General features: G+C 38.9%; 1 protein-coding gene across 9 annotated transcripts in view; it reads right to left on the reverse strand.

Moving 5' to 3' along the window:
• The window catches only part of LOC128691649 (uncharacterized), a 621418-nt gene that overhangs the window by 3645 nt on the left and 596802 nt on the right, over positions 1 to 20971 (reverse strand). For 8 of the 9 annotated variants that reach the window (XM_070088825.1, XM_070088824.1, XM_070088829.1 and 5 more), the window contains 3 exons: positions 20730 to 20918; positions 18387 to 18573; positions 2964 to 3099 (listed from right to left, as the gene is read on the reverse strand). In XM_070088825.1, the coding sequence (XP_069944926.1) occupies positions 2964 to 3099; positions 18387 to 18573; positions 20730 to 20918 (512 nt within the window). Of the gene's footprint in view, positions 1 to 2963; positions 3100 to 18386; positions 18574 to 20729; positions 20919 to 20971 lie in introns of those variants that run through there. The other variant, XR_011392438.1, reaches the window with a different exon arrangement.

Here is a 20971-nt window from a genome sequence, read left to right on the forward strand (position 1 = left end):
AAGTTGCTCACAACATTACACAATTTGGAATTTATGGCTGGATGACGATGCTGACAAAAAAAAGTTATCCAGAGTTTAAAATCATCGATAAAAGCAGATTCAAGATGCACATTTTGCAATGCTTTTAGAATTATAAATTATGAAATTTGGACTCTGACATGAAGACTATTACTAATGGCATGTTAATCAGCAGTTATATTAGCTTTAATTTCTGAATTAATGGCCTGCCTTGTTTTCCCTTCAGAGTGCTATTTTTAATTGCTTATTTGGCAATTGCTGCAGCTGTATGGGCTATGTAGTAGGTTACTAAAAGGAATAGAGTTTTTTCATGCAGACAATGTTTCTTCGTTTTTTGGGTCACCCTGCCTGGGTGGAAGATGGTCGGTTTGTTGAAAAAAAAAAAAAAAAGAGGCCTAAGCTATGGTGTGTAGAAGAGGGATTATTTTCCAGTAAAAGTAGGCCTAAGACAGGGATATACCCAGAGCCATAGCCAGGTCAAAACAGTCTCTGCTTCCCTTATTTTTTTTTTTTTAATTAGTCATCTCCCACCAAAGCAGGGTGACCCAAAAAGAAAGAAAATCCCCAAAAAGAAAATATTTCATCATTCAACACTTTCACCTCACTCACACACAATCACTGTTTTTGCAGAGGTGCTCAGAATACAACAGTTTACAAGCATATAAAGATTCACAACATATCCCTCCAAACTGCCAATATCCCGAACCCCTCCTTTAAAGTGCAGGCATTGTACTTCCCATTTCCAGGACTCAAGTCCGGCTATATAAAAATAACCAGTTTTCCTGAATCCCTTCACTAAATATTACCCTGCAGTTTTTTTTTTTAAAAAAAAAAAAAAAAAAAAAAAAAAAAAAAAAAAAAAAAAAAAAAAAAAAAAAAAAAAAAAAAAAAAAAAAAAATTTACACAAATGTTACTATGTATGATAATTTTACTTGTGTATCTCTACCTAAATAAACTTATAGGTTAAACTGTAGTGTTTCACAAGACAGAGAATGCATGATATCACCATAATTGTTTAGCATATTTATAGATGGCACTGCAAAAAAGTGAAAGTTCACACAGGAGAGAGACAATATAAGTGACCCATACCATGGGTGGGATTTGAACTTGAGGTTAAAGAGTCGTAAAACTCCAGACCGACGTGTTAGCCACTGGGCCAGCTGGCTACAATATGGCGTATAAATATACCTTGTTAGATGAATCTTATTGTAGCCAGCTGGCCCAGTGGCAAAAGCGTCGGTCTGGAGTTTTATGACTGTTCAGAATGAACAGATTAATATAATACAAGAGTTTATACCAGGGAAAAAAGTATATCAATGTTCTGTCTTGAGTCCCTTGCAAGAAAATCATTTCTAAATAATTTCATGAGAATTCATACAAATGGGAAATCACCTCATTTTCTAGTGTGTCTGAAGGTCTTTTCACCAAAATTATATCTACACATTCACATTATGAGAGTTCATACAGGAGAGAAACCATATAAGTACACAGAGTTTAAAGGCAGTCTGAAAAAATTTCAGTCTAAGAAAACATTTCAGTGTTATAAAAAACAGAAACCATGTTAGTGTTTGCTGTGTCTAAAGGATTTTCTTTTTTATAAAACAAATCTAAAATCCCTCCATTTCCTTTCAAGAGGAAACTTCATAAAGTTCCTCAAGTCAGTTCCTGATCAGCCAGGCTATGGTGGCTGCATTGGACTGCATGTAGCTAATACCAACAGCCTGGATGATCAGGCCATCAACAAGGAGGTCTGGTCTGGTACTGGGATGCAGGAGTGGTGACTACTGGAATTGTCCTCAGGTAATGTCAAGGAAAGATTTAAAAACAATGAATTAAAAATAAATCTTGAAGAAACTGAAATTTTCTTTAGTCCAAGACAGTAGGTAAAGAGACGTGATAAGCACATGGGTTTATAAAATGATACAATGAGTCTTCAACTTCCAACTGTGACCCCTTGTTGCCGTGTCCAATCTCTGGAACATCCTGTCTCTGTTCACCTTGTTGATTCCTCTCAGTATTATTTTATATGTCGTTATCATATCCCCCTTATCTCTCCTGTCCTCCAGTGTTGCCAGGTCAATTTCCCTTAACCTCTCCTCTTAGGACATGCCCCTTAGATCTGGGACTGGTCTTGTTGCAAACCTATGCCCTTCAAGTAGCTTCCTTACGTACTTGGCTTGATGTGGAATCCAAACTGGTGCTGCATACTCCTATATAGGCTTAATGTACATGGTGTACAAGGTCCAGAACAATTCCTTATTGAGATGTTGGAATTGCTGTTCTTGGGTTTGCTAGGCACCCATATGCTGCAGCAGTTATTGGGTTGATGTGCACCTCAGTAGATGTGCCTGGCGTTCTACTCGCCCCAAGATCCTTTTCCTCGAGTGAGGTTTGTAGTCTCTGGGGTCCCCTAGACAGTACTCCACATGCCGTCTTTGACTTTCCCCAACCTTCATGACTCTGCGCTTGGTGGGAGTTGAACTCCAGGAGCCAGTTGCTAGACCAGGCCTGCAGCCCATCCAGATCCCTTTGTAGTTCTGCCTGGTCCTCATCCGATTGAATTCTTCTCATCAACTTCACATCATCTGCAAACACGGACACTTCTGAGTCTATTCCTTCCGTCATGTCGTTCACATATACCAGAAACAGCACTGGTCCTAGAACTGACCCCTGTGGAACCCCGCTCATCACAGGCGCCCACTCTGACACCTCGCCATGTACCATGACTTGCTGTTGTCTTCCTGACAGGTACTCCCTGATCCATTTCAGTGACTTCCCTGTTATCCCTGCCTGGTCCTCCAGGTTTTCCACTAATCTCGTATGAAACTGTGTCAAATGCCTTCTTACAGCCCATATTGAACTTACACACTAAACTATTTTGATCTATCTTATTTTAATAACAGAAAAACACTACAAACCATGCACCATACAGCACTTTACTGACCTCTTTTTGTCACTGTCAGATTCAGTGTAGAAGTAGAAGTGTCTAAATTTGGGTTCTGGAGGCAGGAGTTCGAAGGCATGTTTCTTTCCACCTATGCTGGTGCTCTGCACCCTGTACCCGTGCAGATGAACCACACCTATGAATTCAGAGTAATGTGAAATTGATGGGCAATAATTTACAATGATATTCAGGAATCGTAAATGAAATGAAGAAACCTATGCATACATACATATATTAGTTAAAGAACTGTAATAATGATAATGAAAATAATAATGCCTTACTGAAAATTCATTACCATTATGTCTAGATATATAATAAGTCCTTCTGAGTCAATCTTATTAAATTTGTCCTAAGATTCAATTAAAAAGATGCACTTCATTCACCATTAAAGCATTAAACCCATTCAAGTCGCTCGGCTCAAGATATGATCCAGGCTTCATCTTACATCCATTAAAGACCCTTGTGGGTTCAGCATTTACTTCTGATTGTAATGAAAATAACATGTCTATCAATCAATCCCTCGCTAGTCAGACACTGCCAGACAAGGCAGTGATTGAACTGCCTATAATACAGCAAGATCTCGTATGAAACTCCTCTCTCTCTGTTTTGATTTTTTTTTTGGAATTGTGGTTATAAAAGTCCACAGAAACACCAGCATAGTATATGCTATTATTAAAACTTTCAGGGTTTTGGCCATACTAGTACAGCTTACGCACCAGGGTTTTTGACATACTAGTACGCCTAAATTCTAGCGCCCTCAAATCTAGCGAGAGAAAGCTGGTAGGCCTACATATGAAAGAATGGGTCTTTGTGGTCAGTGTGTGCAGTATAAAAAAAAATCCTGCAGCACACAGTGCGTAATGAGAAAAAAAAAACTTTGACCGTGTTTTTGGATTAAAACAGTGACTTTGCACTGCATTTTCATATGGTATTTATTGTTGTATTCTAGTTTTCTGGTCTCATTTTATAGAATGGAAGACATATTACAGAAATTGAGATGATTTTGACTGGTTTTACAATGAAAAGTACCTTGAAATTGAGCTCAAAGTAGCAGAAATGTTTGATTTTTACCAAAGTTCAAAAGTAAACAAATCATGCTACGCATCCAAGACATGTCAACTGGTGAGTCTAATATTGTTTCACAAGTGCGCTGATATTATTTATACCATTTCTACACTAATGCAGTAGTCTGCATAACAGTAAACCTATTTTTTGTGAGAATAAAAATTCAAAGTGGAAAGCAAAAGAATGCAAGAGGCATGGGGACATGACTAATGAACAGAGGAAATGTTATTTTAGTGCCAGGAATGTCTTCCTTGTTTATTCTGGACCCTAATCGGAAATTGGCATTTTTTGAAATTTGTGTGAAATTATCAAAATTGCTAAATTCTGACCACTTTATTGGATAGTTGAAATCGGTAAATGGTGGTTCCTTATACTCATTCGATAGAAAAAATGGAGTTCTAGCGAAATAGTTATGATTTTTATCGACTAGTACACTGGAATTGGCCGAAAATAGGGCTCAAAGTAGGCAAAATCGCCGATGAGTTAACATCGTCGAGACCGCTAACTTCGCGAGAGCATAATTCCGTAAGTTTTCAATCAAATTTCATACTTTTGGTGTCAATATGATCGGGAAAAGATTCTCTATCTTCTCATAAGAAAAAAGTTTTTTTTTTTTTAAATTTGGCGACCCTGAGAACAAGTCTTGGAGAGGGCCTGGCGGCCCTGAAAGGGTTAAAAATCACACCATATGGAAGAGCTTTATAAGAGCTTTCTGCATTCCATGTACAGACTGCAACCATTTCTATCTCAGTCATCATGCAGAATCAAATAATATAGAAACTGGGGAGAGAGAGAGAGAGAGACAGAGAGAGAGAGAGAGACAGAGAGAGAGAGAGACAGAGAGAGAGAAAGAGAGAGAGACAGAGACAGAGAGAGAGAAAGAGACAGAGAGAGAGAAAGAGACAGAGAGAGAGAAAGAGACAGAGACAGAGAGAGAGACAGAGAGAGAGAGAGAGACAGAGAGAGACAGAGAGACAGAGAGACTGGTTCCAGAATTAGCTTTTATTGGGACAATCTTTCACTCTGTCTAGAGCTTTATCAAGTCATGACTTGGTTAAAACTCTACACAGCAAAACTGTCCAAGTCAATGCTTGTTCTGCAGCCTGTCTCTTTACTATCACTGGATAAAACAGAGGAATTACATTATAAGTGAGCAAGACTCAACAGCTGTTTTTTTTTTTTTTTTCAGATTTTGAGCAAGATCGCTCATCTAACTGACAATTAGAGAAGTCACTTGTCTTCTCAGAGAGTTTCATTGAATTTATCACTCAATCAAGGTGGATTACAGAAAGCCTCACTCACAGAGCTCCTCAGTATACTGTGATTTATTGTAAATGTGATTAAAAAAGTGCATATAAATTGAATAGTGCATACTATTAAGTCCTTTCCATGTGCTATTCAACCTTTTCAGTTGCATTCACAAAAAATTGCACTATTGAGAGAGAGTTTTATATGAGAGCTTACCATAAATATCACTTTAATAAACTAACAAATTACATAAGCAGTGCCACAGACATCCTAATCAAAAGTTAATTAAAAACTGGCACCTAATTACTGTATCACTTCATTAATGGTATACATTAACAAAGAACTTTGTCCCTGGAAGCAAAGAGGAAAAAAAAGTCTAGTTTTACCAATGCTCTTATATGGGTGTGAAGCATGGGTGATGAATGCTGCAGTGAGGAGAAGGCTGGAGGCAGTGGAGATGTCATGTCTGAGGGCAATGTATGGTGTGAATATAATGCAGAGAATTCGTAGTTTGGAAGTTAGGAGGAGGCGCGGGATTGCCAAAACTGTTGTCCAGAGGGCTGAGGAAGGGTTGTTGAGGTGGTTCGGACACAGAGAATGGAACAGAACAGAATGAATCTGTAGTGGAAGGAAGGCGGGGTAGGGGTCGGCCTAGGAAAGGTTGGAGGGAGGGTGTAAAGAAGATTTTGTGTGCGAGGGGCTTGGACTTCCAGTAAGCATGCGCGAGTGTATTTGATAGGAGTGAATGGAGACAAATGGTTTTTAATACTTGACGTGCTGTTAGAGTGTGAGCAAAGTAACATTTATGAAGGGATTCAGGGAAACCGGCAGGCAGGACTTGAGTCCTGGAGATGGGAAGTACAGTGTCAGCACTCTGAAGGAGGGGTGTTAATGTTGCAGTTTTATAAACTGTAGTGTGAAGCACCCCTCTGGCAAGACAGTGATGGAGTGAATGATGAAAGATTTTCTTTTTTGGTCCACCCTGCCTTGGTGGGAATCAGCCGATGTGTTAATAAAAAATAAAAAAAAATTACCAATATGATGATGAATTAGGCACATGAACAAGACCCATGTGCAACCCAAGTGTTGTACATGTGTCTTATTCATCCATCTAATTGTTGTGCAACTTATTGTTCATACCCTTCAAGGGAGATATAGTAACCCCCAATGAAGGAATCTTGATTCAATAAACTAGAGCTATTCTCCTCTTCCTCATATCAAACCTGATTATCTCCCATTCTCCAGGTGCTTAGTAATATAACCACTACAGATTTAGCTCTTCATCATAAATTTAATAAATATTAATTCAGGAGGCCCAGCTAAACATTATTTACCCTTCAAGGAGGGTATGCTGATGCTGGTAAAGGTCTCTTGAGCCAAGAAATTTGAACTCCCCTCCCATGATTATCTCCCATTCCCCCGAGTGCTATATGATCTTACAGGCCCTAGAATATTTACCATTTTCCCCATGAAGATAAACAGACGAGTGACACCACTCACAAGAGATTCTTTAACCCTTTCAGGGTCCAAGGCCAAAATCTGAAGGGGTGCCCCAGTGTCCAAGAAATTTTGGAGACAAAAAAAAAAAAAAAAAAAAACTTTCTTACAGAATTAAAGTTAATATTTTTGTGAAGGTAATAAAACAAAACAAAAATTTCTGATCAGTACTTACCGAGATACAGCGGCGGGAAGTTGACCCAAAATGACCGGGTGGCGGCAACATCAGCAACTTCCGCAGAATCGCGTTTTTTTTTATTTTACGTTTTTTATACTTTTTTCTTTTTTCTAATTTTTTTCTTTTTTCTAGTAACATTTGTGGCCTGTGAGACCAATATAATGTATATTGTATAAGTGTACACTCATTGTATTCAACACAATAACTGCACTAATTTGTTGATCATTATATTGCTTACAAAACTTGTTTACAACTTTATTGTAAACAAAATGATGAAAATATTAGTGCAGTTATTGTGTTGAATACAACAGTACCATATGGTACAATGGTGTCATAGGGTGCAATGGTACCATATGGTACAATGGTACCATATGGTTCAAAACCATAGAATTCCTCTTCAGATCCACTTCCATCAGTCTTAGAACTGTAAGTTGTGAAGAGGAGAGTCAGAATTCGCCAGGAGAGTGAGTGGGGAGTGAGAGCTTCCTTGCCGCCAAGCATGATGAACAAAGCTACTTTGGCGGCATTCCCACAATGCCATGCAGGCATCCAGATTTTTTCTATAGTGCGCACACTGACCACCCAGAACCATTCTCTCAGATGTAGGCCTACCAGCTTTCTTGCGCTAAATTTGATACCGCTAGAATTTTGGCGTAGATCTACGGTTTGGACCCTCAACGTAAAGCCGTAGATCCACGGCATGGGCCCTGAAAGGGTTAATGCTGATCTGAGATTGTTAGTCTAAGGAATTGGACTTGTTTCTCCCTTCCTTGGCTCAAGTCTGAATGACTCCCATTTCCCCTAGGCTTCATGACCCACTTTGGGCTTTGTTGCAACCCTGAATGGGTTACAATGTATATGATGTATATATATATAATGTATATTACCTTTTCATATAATTTTATATTGCTTATATATTGCTTATATTTAGTTACTTTTGTTAGGTAGGATGTAACATATTATGTGCTCATAGTTCAAGTCTTGATTGTCTAACTACTGTAATTATCGCTCTTTGCTCGTTACACTGCCGGCTTCTTCTCTAGTTAGTAGCCTACCAGTTGTAATCCTGAAGCACTATTGAATCATACTGAATTCTAATGGATAATTGGACAAGGATACTGACTAATTGTTACGAAAATCCAGTAGCAGGCTGGATGCTAGAAGGGCAGTCCTTTCTAGTATTCACTGGAGATCTCTAAGCTTTTAGAATTGCGTTTTTTGTAACAGGCTTAAGACACCCATGATTGTAACTACTATTACAATCCCCCTATGAGTGTAATAGTAATTGTGCTATTTACAAAGCATTTTGACCTTGTAGATTACTCAGTACTCATTGCAATAAAATAATAAGTTTATTTTAGCATGATACATGTTTGTACAAAAAAGTGTAGCAATTTGGTGAACATGCCAAAAGCCCCTTTATATGCAGAGCATTTCTGGCATACTTGAGACTAACTTAAGATTAATAAGGCAATAACAGTGCAGTAATTTTACATACGGTCATTAGGCGAGTTACAATGAATACAAGAAAATTGAATATTCATCTAGTTCATGCTATATGGCTTTAGTAAGTTCAGTAGAGAATAATTATAGTTTTGATATAGTTTATAAAAAAAATATTACAATTTAGCACAATTTAAAACAATGAAATTGAAACTCTTATAAGTTTGAGGCACGATATACAATAAAGAAATTGAAACAATTTTACGTTTGAAGTAAATGATCAAATAGTTGAGCAGTCTTAAATTATTTAGTAGTTTTTTGAGTAACTGGTAGGTATTAAGTAAAGTGTTTGTCTGGTTAATTTTGGGTGATGAGGTAATTTCTAAGTAGGACCTGAAATTGATTTGCCGGCAGCAGCCTTTTAGTGTGTTCTAGCAATGAATACCAGATCTTCAGGCTCTTTATGTGCATAGCATTTTTGCATAGGGAGAGATGGACATGAGGGATATCGAAGAGTGATTTGTGCCTTGTACACTATGCTTGTGTGTTCTGTTGTAGTCATCAAGGAGTAGTTTGAGAGGAGAGTTAATATTTGAGTATAATGTTCTTTGTGTGTAGTAGAAGTTGATTTCAGGTCTGTACCAAGTTACCCTTGTGTTGCAGTGTCTGACAGAGTGAACATTAAAATGGTATAAAATACCGACAGGTTGTTAACAACCTGTCGGTATTTTATACCATTTTAATGTTCACTTTGTGTGTAGTAGGCACAATAATAAGTGTGGATGTTTTGTACATTAAGCAAGTTAAGATTCTTGAAAAGCGGTGGCGTGTGCTGTCTAGTGCAGGAGTTGGTAATCAATCACACTGCAGCTTTTTGTAGAGTTATTAAAAGTTTAAGGTGATTTGCTATGGTTCAGCACCATGCACAAATACCATAGGTGAGGTAAGGGTAAATGAAAGAGTGGTAGAGGAGCAAGAAGAGCCATTTAGGGTATATAGTACCCTATCTTTGAAAGGATGGCTACTGTTTTGGAGACCTTCTTGGATATTTGCTGTATGTGGGTCTGGAATTTGAGACTGCAGTCAAGGTGGAGACCTAGAAATTTGCCCTGTGTGTGTCTTGAAATGGCTGAGCCATTTATCAATATGTTTAGCTGTACATTCTGTTTCCAAATACATCATGAAGTAGGTTTTGCCTATATTGAGAGTAAGTTTGTGGGTAGTCATCCAAGTAAATATTTTTACTAGTCATTTACAGTGTCTGTTAGTATTGTAGGGTTTGGGTGAGAGAAGACATAAGTAGTGTCATCTGCAAATAAAATGGGTTTAAGGAGTTTAGATGCATTTGGGAAGTCACTGATGTAAATGAGAAAGAGAAGTGGGACAAGGACACTACCCTGTAGGACTCCAACAAGAACAGGTTGTGTAGTGGAGTTAGCTCCATTTGTGTATACATATTGGTTTCTGTTGCTAAGATAAGATTTTAGGTAATCAAGAGAGTGTCCTCTGACCCCATAATGTTCGAATTTTAAGTGCAATAGGTCATGGTCAACTATATCAAAAGCTTTTGAAAAGTTTATGAAAAGTCCCAGGGGAATTTAATTTTTTTTGAGTGCCGAATATATTAATTCAAGCATGTGTATAAATGTAGCATTAGTACTTTTTCTTTTAGGTCTAAAACCAAACTGACAGGGGTTAAGTATGTTGTGGGATATTAAGTAGGAGTAGACTTTTTTGTGAATTAATTGTTCGAAAATTTTAGATAGTAGGGGCAAGTTTGATATAGGCCTATAGTTGTTCAATTCAGTTGGATCACCTCCTTTGAGGACTGGGGTGACTCTTGCTGTCTTGAGTGTGGATGGGAAGGTGGAAGATTCAATGGATTTGTTAAAAAAGAGTTGCAATAATTGGTGACAACACATGAAAAGCTTTTTTATACACGAGTGGTGGCAAGTTATTTAGGTCTCCTTTCTTGTTCTTTAGTGTTTTGATGATGAGCAAGATTTTAGTAGGGTTTGTTGGGGGCTAGAAATAGAGTATCTGGGTAGTTTCCAGTGAGGTAGTCTTTTGGCTGAATGTTTGAGTTGGAATTTTGCTTGCTAGCTTTGCTTCTACGGTCGAGAAAAAGACATTAAGTTTGTTGGCAGTATCTGGTGGCTGGAGGAGAGGTTCTTCTGGTTTTGTTAAGTTAACCCCTCTGTTTTGAAACAGCTTTTAGTAGGTTGGTAGACAGCAACCATCGAGAGAGGGGTGGCTGCTGCCAAGTGAGTGTAAAACGAAAGCCTGTAAACATTTTACATGATGGTAGGTTTGGTGGTGTCTTTTTTTCTGTCTCAAACATGCAAGATTTCAGGTACATCTTGCTACTTCTACTCACACTTAGGTCACACTACACATACATGTACACGTTTATGTATACACACTCATCTGAGTTTTCTTTGATTTTACCTTAATAGTTCTTGTTCTTATTGCTTTTCCTTTAATATCCATGGGGAAGTGGAATAAGAATCTTTCCTCCGTAAGCCATGCATGTTGTAAAAGTCAACTAAAATGCCAGAAACAATGGGCTAGTAACCCCTCTTCCCATACAATGTATAGCCTTCTAAAAAGAAAAAGAAGAAAACCGTCAAAGTGGGATGTTTGAATATGTGTGGATATTGTGTGAATGATAAGAAAGAGATGATTGTGGATGTTAGGAATAAGAAGCTGGATGTCCTGGCTTTAAGTGAAACAAAGCTGAAGGGGGTGGGAGAGTTTCAGTGGGGAGAAACAAATGGGATTAGGTCAGGGGTTTCAAATAGGGTTAGAGCTAAAGAGGGAGTAGCAATAATATTGAAGGATAAGTTATGGCAGGAAAAGAGGGAATATAAATGTATTAATTCAAGGATTATGTGGAGTAAAATAAGGGTTGGATGTGAAAAGTGGGTTATGCACCTGGAGAAGAGAGAAGTGTAGAGGAGAGAGATTTTGGGAGTACTTGTGGTTGGGGATTTCAATGCTAAACTGGGTAAAAATGTTGTGGAGGGAGTAGTAGATAAATCTGAGGCACAAGGAATACATGAAAATGGGGAGCCTTTAATTGAGTTATGTGTTGAAAGGGATTTGGTAATAAGTAACACATATTTTATGAAAAAGAGGATAAATAAGTATACAAGGTATGATACAGCATGTAATGAAAGTAGTAGGATGTACAGTACATGTTTATAGAGGGGCAACTGATATATCGGATCATAATTTAGTTGTAGCTACAGTTACAGTAAGAGGTAGATGGGACAAAAGGAAACAGGAAACAATAAGTAAGAGAGAGGTAAAAGTGTATAAACTAAGGGAGGAGGAAGTTAGGGTGAGATATAAGCAACTATTGGCAGAAAGGTGGGCTAATGCAAGCATGAGTAGTGGGGGGGATTGAAGAGGGTTGGAATATTTTTAAAAATGCAGTATTAGAATGTGGGGTAGAAGTTTGTGGCTACAGGAGGGTGGGTGCAGGAGGAAAGAGGAGTGATTAGTGGAATGATAAAGTAAAGAGTGTGATAAAAGAGAAAAATGTAGCTTATGCGAGGTTTTTACAAAGCAGAAGTGTTATAAGAAGAGCAGAGTATATGGAGAGTAAAAGAAAGGTGAAGAGTGGTGAGAGAGTGCAAAAGGAGAGCAGATGATAGAGTTGGAGAGGCCTTGTCAAGAAATTTTGATGAAGAAAAAATTTTGGAGCAAGATAAACAAGTTAAGAAAGCCTAGGGAACAAATGGATTTGTCAGTTAAAAACAGAGTAGAAGAGTTAGTAGATGGGGAGCTGGAGGTATTGGGCAGATGGCAGGAATACTTTGAGGAACTTTTAACCCTTTGACTGTTTTGGTCGTATATATACGTCTTACGAGCCAATGTGTTTGACGTATATATATTCAAAAATTCTAGCGGTTTTAAATCAAGGAGAAAGCTGGTAGGCCCACATGTGAGAGAATGGGTCTGTGTAGTCACTGTGCACAGTATAAAAAAAATCCTGCAGCACTCGGTGCATAATGAGAAAAAACCTCTTACCGTGTTTTTGGATTAAAACGCTGACTTTGAGGTGTATTTTCCTATAGTATTTATGGTTGTATTCTTGTTTTCTTGGTCTCATTTGATAGAATGGAAAACGTATTATAGAAATAGAAGTGATTTTGACTGGTTTTACTATGAAAAGGATCTTGAAATGGAGCTCAAAGTGGCAGAAATGTTCGTTTTTTGCCAACGTTCAAGAGTAAACAAATTACGTCATTGTCCAATACATGTCTAACTAGCCATTCTAATATGCAGTCACAAATGGACTGAAGTTATTTATACAATTATTACAATATTGCAGTAGTCTACATAACAGTAGCTGTATAGTCCTTGTGGCTTAGCGCTTCTTTTTGATTATAATAATAATACATAACAGTAAATCTTCTATTTTTTGTGTGAATAAAAATTCAAAATAGAAAGCAATAGTGTATTATAACAGGGGCCTGCAGACATGACTGATGAATAGAGAAAATGTTATTTTAGTGCCAGGAATAATTGCATTGTTCATTCTGGACCCTATTTTGAAATTGACATATTTAATTTGCATGAAATTGGCCAAATTGCCAATTTCTGACCACTTTATTGGGTAGTTGAAATCGGTAAATGGGCAGTTTCATGTACGCAATCAATCGAACAAATGGAGTTCTAAAGAAATAGCTATGAGTTTGGGGGACTGGAACAATGGAATTGGCCGAAAATAGGGCTCAAAGTGGGCGAAATCGCTGATGCATAAATGTCGCCAAGGTCACTAACTTCTCGAGAGCGTAATTCCACAAGTTCTCTATCAAATTTCGTACTTTTGGTGTCGTTATCATCGGGAAAAGATTCTATCATTTCATTAAATAATTTTTGTTTTTCAAATATTTTGCGACACCAGGAGACACTTCAGAATTTGGGGCTGCGACAGTCAAAGGGTTAAATGTCGATGAAGAAAGGGAGGAAGTAATTTCATGCACTGGCCAGGGAGGTATAACATCTTTTAGGGGTGAAGAAGAGCAGGATGCGAGTATGGGGGAGGTGCGTGAGGTATTACGTCGAATCAAAGGGAGTAAAGCAGCTGGAACTGACGGGATCATGACAGAGATGTTAAAAGCAAGGGGGGATATAGTGTTGGAGTGGTTGGTATTTTTATTTAACCCTTTCAGGGTCCGTCCCGTAGATCTACGGCTGGTCGGTGAGTGTCCAAACCGTAGATCTACGCCAAAATTCTAGCGCCGTCAAATTTAGCGCGAAAGCGCTCATAGGCCTACATATGAGAGAATGGGTCTGCGCCGTGGGTGTGCGCCGTAAACAAAAAATCTAGGCGCCTGCATAGCATTGTGGGAACGCCGGCTCAGTCACCCTTGTTCACCATGTCTCGTCGCAAGTCAGCTCTCACTCCCCGGAAAATTGGGACTCTCCTCTTCCTGTCTGATAGTTCTGACACTGATGGAAGTGGAAATGAAGACGAATTCTACGGCTTTGATAAGTTAGTGACCGAAAATAATGACCAGGATATCGATAATAGTGCAGAAAACCCCGACGATCCTCGACCTTCTACCTCTGGTGTGGGCACTCGTGACTCACGGTTGGGTGTTCCTAAACGTAAGAGAAAACTAATATTTTCCCGTGGCCTGGCCTCTGACTTCAGTAATGACGATGATTCTGACGTGGATTGTGATTTTATTGCGCTCGACGATCATTCGAGTAGTGATAGTGAGGAAACATATTCACCAGTGAAGCGTCGGTATGTTCGCCGCCGCATGCGCTCGGGTAGTGTACCCTATGCTGTGCCCAGGGGACGGAGTACATCCCGTAGTACATCCCGGAGTACATCCCGTGGCCCTACACCCGTTTTAGGTAGTGATAGTGAGGATGATGTGGCTACACTTGGCATGGATGGGCCACAGACATCAGTGGATGGTGTTAGTGGGGCTGGTGGTGGTAGTGGCACCGCCATGCGTGACTCGCTGTGCCACGCGGGAACCCACGCTGCTGACTCGTCAGTTCAAGGACAAAGCGGAGCGTCACCCACCAGCCCGCCACAACCACCCGTACAACCAGCCTATGATGTCCAGTATCCACCAGCAAACCGTATCTGGGATTGGCAGCAAAATCCCAATTTTGTTCCCAGCCCTCACCACTTTGATGACTCGCAAAGTGGAATTCTACCTACCTGTCCCCTTGGAACCACGGCCAATGAACTGGAATTCTTTGAATTATTCTTTGACCAGCCATTGATGGAAACTATTGTCAGGGAAAGTAATAAGTATTTTCAGTACACCATGGCAAATACGATCTTATCACCACAGTCAAGACTACACAGGTGGAAAGAGACGACTGTTGCAGAAATGTATTTGCTTTTTGCAACAATAATGCTTATGCCTCACGTCTATAAGCATAATATAAAAGCATACTGGTCCACAGATCGGCTAATTTGTACCCCATCCTTCAGTGAAATAATACCAGTGAACAGGTTTATCTTACTGTTACGTATGTTGCACTTCTCTGACAAAACCAGGCCTGACAGAAGTGACAGGTTATACAAGATTAGAAATGTTTTCATGTATCTCAAACAAAAGTTCAGGATATACTTTTATCCATTCAAGAATCTTGTAATTGACGAGTCTTTGATTTTGTTCAAAGGTAGACTGTCATTCAAGCAGTATATACCGAGCAAGAGGAACCGCTTTGGTATAAAATTGTTTGTACTCTGTGATTGTGACAGTGGCCTGGTGTTGGATATTGTTGTATACACGGGTAGTAAAACATTGAAAGATACCAAGATGTTATTGGGTATATCAGGTGACGTAGTGAGAAACATGATGGCACCTTATCTTGGTAAGGGCCATACATTATATACCAATAACTGGTACACAAGCCCATTACTCAGTGATTTCATGCGAGTGAACAAGACAGATGTGTGTGGCACAGTGCGTTCTAAACGTAAACATATGCCCAGGCTCAACGCAGGTGTTCGTGGTGATGACGTGCAGGTGTTTACTGCCAATGACATCATGGCATTACGGTGGCATGACAAACGAGATGTCACATTGTTGACAACCATTCACCGTAATGAAATGCAAGACAGTGGCAAAGTTGATCGAGTGACTAATGAACGTATTCGAAAACCAGTGACAGTGATTGATTATACACAAAACATGCGCTTGGTTGACAAGTGTGACATGCAGATTGGTTTTGTTGACTGTGTTCGTAAGAGTTACAAGTGGTACATGAAACTTTTCTTCCATCTCATGGACATTTCAATGCTGAATGCATATAATATGTACCAAATAAAGACTGGTAACAGACCACCGTATGGTGAATTTTGTTTGTCTGTTGTCAGACAACTCATAATGAAGTACCAGGTAACAACACCTGCAATACAACATGGTCCTCGAATTCATCACAATATACCCAAGCGTTTGAGAAGAGAAGGTGATCATTTCATAATACAGCTTCCTTCAACTCAAAAGAAATTTGCTCAGAAGAGATGCATTGTCTGTGCACAAACAAAACGACGGCAACAAAGACGCAAAGACACTCGGTTTATGTGTGAGGAATGTAAGGTGCCTCTGTGCATGGTGCCTTGTTTCAAGGAGTTCCACAAGCTCCAGCAGTTCTAAAACCATGTCCAGTGATTGTAAATATGTAAATATATGATAGAACATTAGTATTATACAATATTTGTGCATGTTTATTGTAATAAACAACAGTGGTAAACAATAATATGATAATAACTTTAGTGCGGTTATTGTGTTCAATACAGTGAGTTTATATATATAAATTATATACAGTATTGGTCTCTCAGGCCCCAAATGTTAGTAGGAATAGAAAAAAATTGGAAAAGAAAAGAAAAAACAACTAAAACAACAAAATAATATAATACGCGTATGTGGAATTCGTCGATGTTGCCGCCACCACATCATTTTCTACAAACTTCTTGGCACTGTATCTCGGTAAGTACTGATCAGATTCTAATTTTTTTTGTTTTATTACCTTCACAAAAATATGCTCTTTAATTCTGTAAGAAAAAATAATTTTTTTTTTTTCAAAATTTCTTGGACACTGGTGCGTGACTTCAGATTTTGGCCTTGGACCCTGAAAGGGTTAATAAATACATATATGAAAGAGGGGAAGGTACCTAGGGACTGGCGGAGAGCATGTATAGTTTCTTTATATAAAGGGAAGGGGGACAAAAGAGATTGTAAAAATTATAGGGGAATAAGTTTACCGAGTATACCAGGAAAAGTGTACGGTAGGGTTATTATTGAAAGAATTTGAGGTAAGACAGAGAGTAGGATTGCAGATGAACAAGGAGGCTTTGGAGTGGATAGGGGATGTGTAGATCAAGTGTTTACATTGAAGCATATATGTGAACAGTATTTAAGGGTAGGGAAATTTTTATTGCATTTATGGATTTAGAAAAGGATAGAGGAGCAATGTGGCAGATGTTGCAAGTATATGGAATAGGTGTTAAGTTACTAAATGCTGTAAAGAGTTTTTATGAGGATGGTGAGGCTCAGGTTAGGGTGTGTAGAAGAGAGGGAGACTACTTTCCTGTAAAAGTAGGTCTTAGACAGGGATTTGCAATGTCACCATGGTTGTTTAATATATTTATAGATGGGGTTGTAAAAGAAGTAAATGCTAGGGTGTTCGGGAGAGGGGTGGAATTAAATTATGGGGAATCAAATACAAAATGGGAGTTGACACAGTTACTCTTTGCTGATGATACTGTGCTTATGGGTGATTCTAAAGAAAAGTTGCAAAGGTTTGTGGACGAGTTTGGGAGGGGTGTAAAGGTGGAGAGTTGAAAGTGAACATAGATAAGAGTAAGTTGATGAGGGTATCAAATGATTTAGATAAAGAAAAATTGGATATCACATTGGAGAGAGGGAGTATGGAAGAAGTAAATGTTTTCAGATATTTGGGAGTTGACGTGTCAGCGGATGGGTTTATGAAGGATGGGGTTAACCACCATAGAATTGATGAAGGAAAAATGGTGAGTGGTGTGTTGAGGTATATGTGGAGACAAAAAATGTTATCTATCTATGGAGGCAAAGAACTGAATGTATGAAAGTATGTTGGTACCAACTCTCTTAAATGGGTGTGAAGCTTGGGTTATAAATGCTGCAGTGAGGAGGTGGTTGGAGGCAGTGGAGATGTCCTGTCTAAGGGCAATGTGTGGTGTAAATATCATGCAGAAAATTCAGAGTGTGGAAATTAGGAGGTGTGGAGTTAATAAAAGTATTAGTCAGAGGGCTGAAGAGGGGTTGTTGAGGTGGTTTGTTCATTTAGAGAGAATGCATCATAGAATGACATGGAGAGCATATATATAAATCTGTAGGGGTCGTCCTCGAAAAGGTTGGAGGGAGGGAGTAAAAGAGGTTTTGTGAGCGAGGGGCTTGGACTTCCAGCAAGTATGCATGAGCGTGTTAGATAGGAGTGAATGGAGATGAACATTTTTGGGACCTGACGAGCTGTTCGAGTGAGAGCAGGGCAATATTTAGTGAAGGGATTCAGGTAAACCAATTATTTTTATACAGTTGGACTTGAGTATTGGAAATGGGAAGTACAATGCCTGTACTTTAAAGGAAGGGTTTGGGATATTGGTAGTTTGGAGGGATATATGCTTCTAAACTGTTGTATCTGGGCACCCTCTGCAAAAACAGTGATTATGTATGAGTGAAGTGAAAGTGTTGAATGATGAAAGTATTTTCTTTTTGGGGATTTTCTTTCTTTTTGGATCACCCTGCCTTGCTGGGAGACAGCGGACTTGTTGAAAAAAAAAAAAAGTAAAAACAAAGGCATGATTACCAATCAAAGTTACAAACATAAATAAAACAACAAATAAATACTATCATACCAAGTTAGAATAATCATCTTTAATTAGCGATACAATTAAAATATTAACTACATATCAAAATACTCTCCTAAAGATTCTCTGAGACCCCATATTATGAAGTGTGATTTACCTATGGCTTGCGTAGCCTCGGTGTCGTGGTAGAGGTAGAGGCAGGCATCCTTGAGCACACAGTAGCGCCGCTTCCACTGGTGCCACCGAGCACCAAGCTTATGCAGGAAACCAAAGCAGTCTGGAGACGCTATGGATGCTGGAGGCTGTTGTATACGACGGGAGGAGATTTCCATCAGTTCATCCCTCTAAAGGAGAAAGATTTTGAATGGATATGATTGAGAGACCAATATGACACAAAGTGATTAGCTATTTTAATAATATTATTGTTTTTGTTATTGTTCTTAATGGTAGTGTTAGTCTTTGCTGAGGTAGTAGCATTAATACTGTATCTATTAATAATACATGTCTTCTTCTTCTTCTTCTTCTTTCAACAAGTTGACTGTATCCCACCGAGGTAGGGTGGCCCAAAAGAAAAAATTAAAATTCTCCTTTGAAATTTAGTAATATATACAGGAGGAGGAGTTACTAGCCAATGCTCCCGGCATTTTAGTCGCCTCTTATGACACACATGGCTTATGGAGGAAGAATTCTGTTCCACTTCCCCATGGAGATAAGAGGAAATAAACAAGAACAAGAACTAGAAAGAAAACAGAAGAAAACCCAGAGGGGTGTGTATACATACACTTGTACATGTATGTGTAGTGTGACCTAAGTGTAAGTAAAAGTAGCAAGACGTACCTGAAATCTTGCATGTTTATGAGACAGAGAAAAGACATTAGCAAGCCTACCATCATGTAAAACAATTATAGGCTTCTGTTTCACATACACTTGGCAGGATGGTAGTACCTCCCTGGGTGGTTGCTGCTGCCTACCAGCCTACTACCTCAATAATATGACATGGTATGGTTATTATTAATACTGGTAGTAGCAAAATCATTATTATTAGTCGTACATATCAATAGTGATATTTCTATTATCATCATCATTACTTATTACATTAAGGAATAATTGCCTGCTCTAGAGTGCATATCATAACAGTGCTTTTCCCTATCTGCCCTATTAATTCCTTTAAGTATTTTGTATGCTGTTATTATATCTCCTTTGGTCCTCTATCAACCAAAGTACAGTAATGAGATGCAGTTTCTTTAGTATTTCCTCGTAGCTCATACCCTTTATCTGTGAGACTAGTCTTGTTGCATTTTTTGCACTTTCTCCAGTTTCTTAACATGCTCCCTCAGGTGTGGGTTCCATATTGGTGCTGTCTACTCCAAGATAAGCTTAACATATGCTTTATAATTGTCTCTTTGTTGAGATTCGTGAGGGCAACGTAGATTTGCCAGGCAAGCACTGACTACATAGGATATTCGATTGATGCGAGCCTCTAGTGATACAGAAGGCACTATGCTTACACCCAAACCCTTCTTGAATGAGGAAGTTTTAGAATGTGAATAAATTATTTAGAAAACCAACAAGTTGATAAATGAGACACTTGTGCAACATTTGAGTATCTTTATTCTGGAAATGTTTTGCCATGCAGTGGCTTCTTCAAACCAATGCAGAGAAAGGTGAAAGTTAAGGAAGAGTTTAAGGTAATCAGTCCCTCAGTCTGGAGTTCATCAATCTTGACAAAAGTGCAGCATATATGTAGAGATGGGGGCTTATATACTGATGGCAGACGAGGTGAAGCAGTGGTAGGCGGAGTTTTGTTTTCTGGTGACTCTGCATACCACTGCTATACCTCATCTGTCATCAGTATATAAGTCTCATCTTTGTGTATATAGTGCACTTTTGTCAAGACTGATGGAATGAACACATCAACTCCTCATCTTCCACCTTTCTCTGCACTGGACTGAAGAAGCCTCTGCATCGCAAAATGTTTCCAGAATAAAGATACCCAAATGTTGTACAAGTGTCTCATTTATCAAGGTTTACTATGTACTTTGGTCCCTCCTGGACCGTCAGTGAGGGGTCCTGGGCAGACCCATGTTTGGTCTAAACCTTTTCAGACTGTGGATTAGATGTGACTAGAATAAAGGTAACTATACTAATACAACCTCTCCTCACTTAGCGACGTACTCGTTTACCAATGATTCAGACTTACGATGGGCTCTCTGATCAGTATGCATACCTAAATAATGTATAATAGAGTGGATTTCCTCTCTTCTGTTTATTACAATATACATGTACAGTACACTACTGTATAAATATTTAAAAGCATACTAAAAATGTTATAAATTTACATTAAACAATATCAAAGATGGTTGACACAAACTCACTATCATTATAGTATGCTCCTTGCTTAGTGATGAATTCATTTACCGACGTGATCTTAGGAATGGAACTCCACTGTTTAGCAAGGAGAGGCTGTACAAGCAGACAAATTGAGTTCTCAATGACTAACCTGAGCAGCTTCTAGTGCTGCTTGTGTGATGACCTGACCCCAGCGGTTGCGGGCATCCTCAGTGTGAGCAGCAAGGTGTAGGGTCATCCCTCCTAACTTGGCCACGGTGAAGGAGAAAGGTTTGCCCACCTCGGGCAGGGCGTGGACGCTGTAGTCCAAGAGATGTACAGCACCTAATGGATGTTGCTCCTGTATAGCCAGAAGGTACAAGTGTTGATCTTAAGAGTTCTTACAAGGAACAT

The sequence above is a fragment of the Cherax quadricarinatus genome, chromosome 26, assembly GCF_038502225.1.
Source record: "Cherax quadricarinatus isolate ZL_2023a chromosome 26, ASM3850222v1, whole genome shotgun sequence".
NCBI lineage: Eukaryota > Metazoa > Arthropoda > Malacostraca > Decapoda > Parastacidae > Cherax > Cherax quadricarinatus.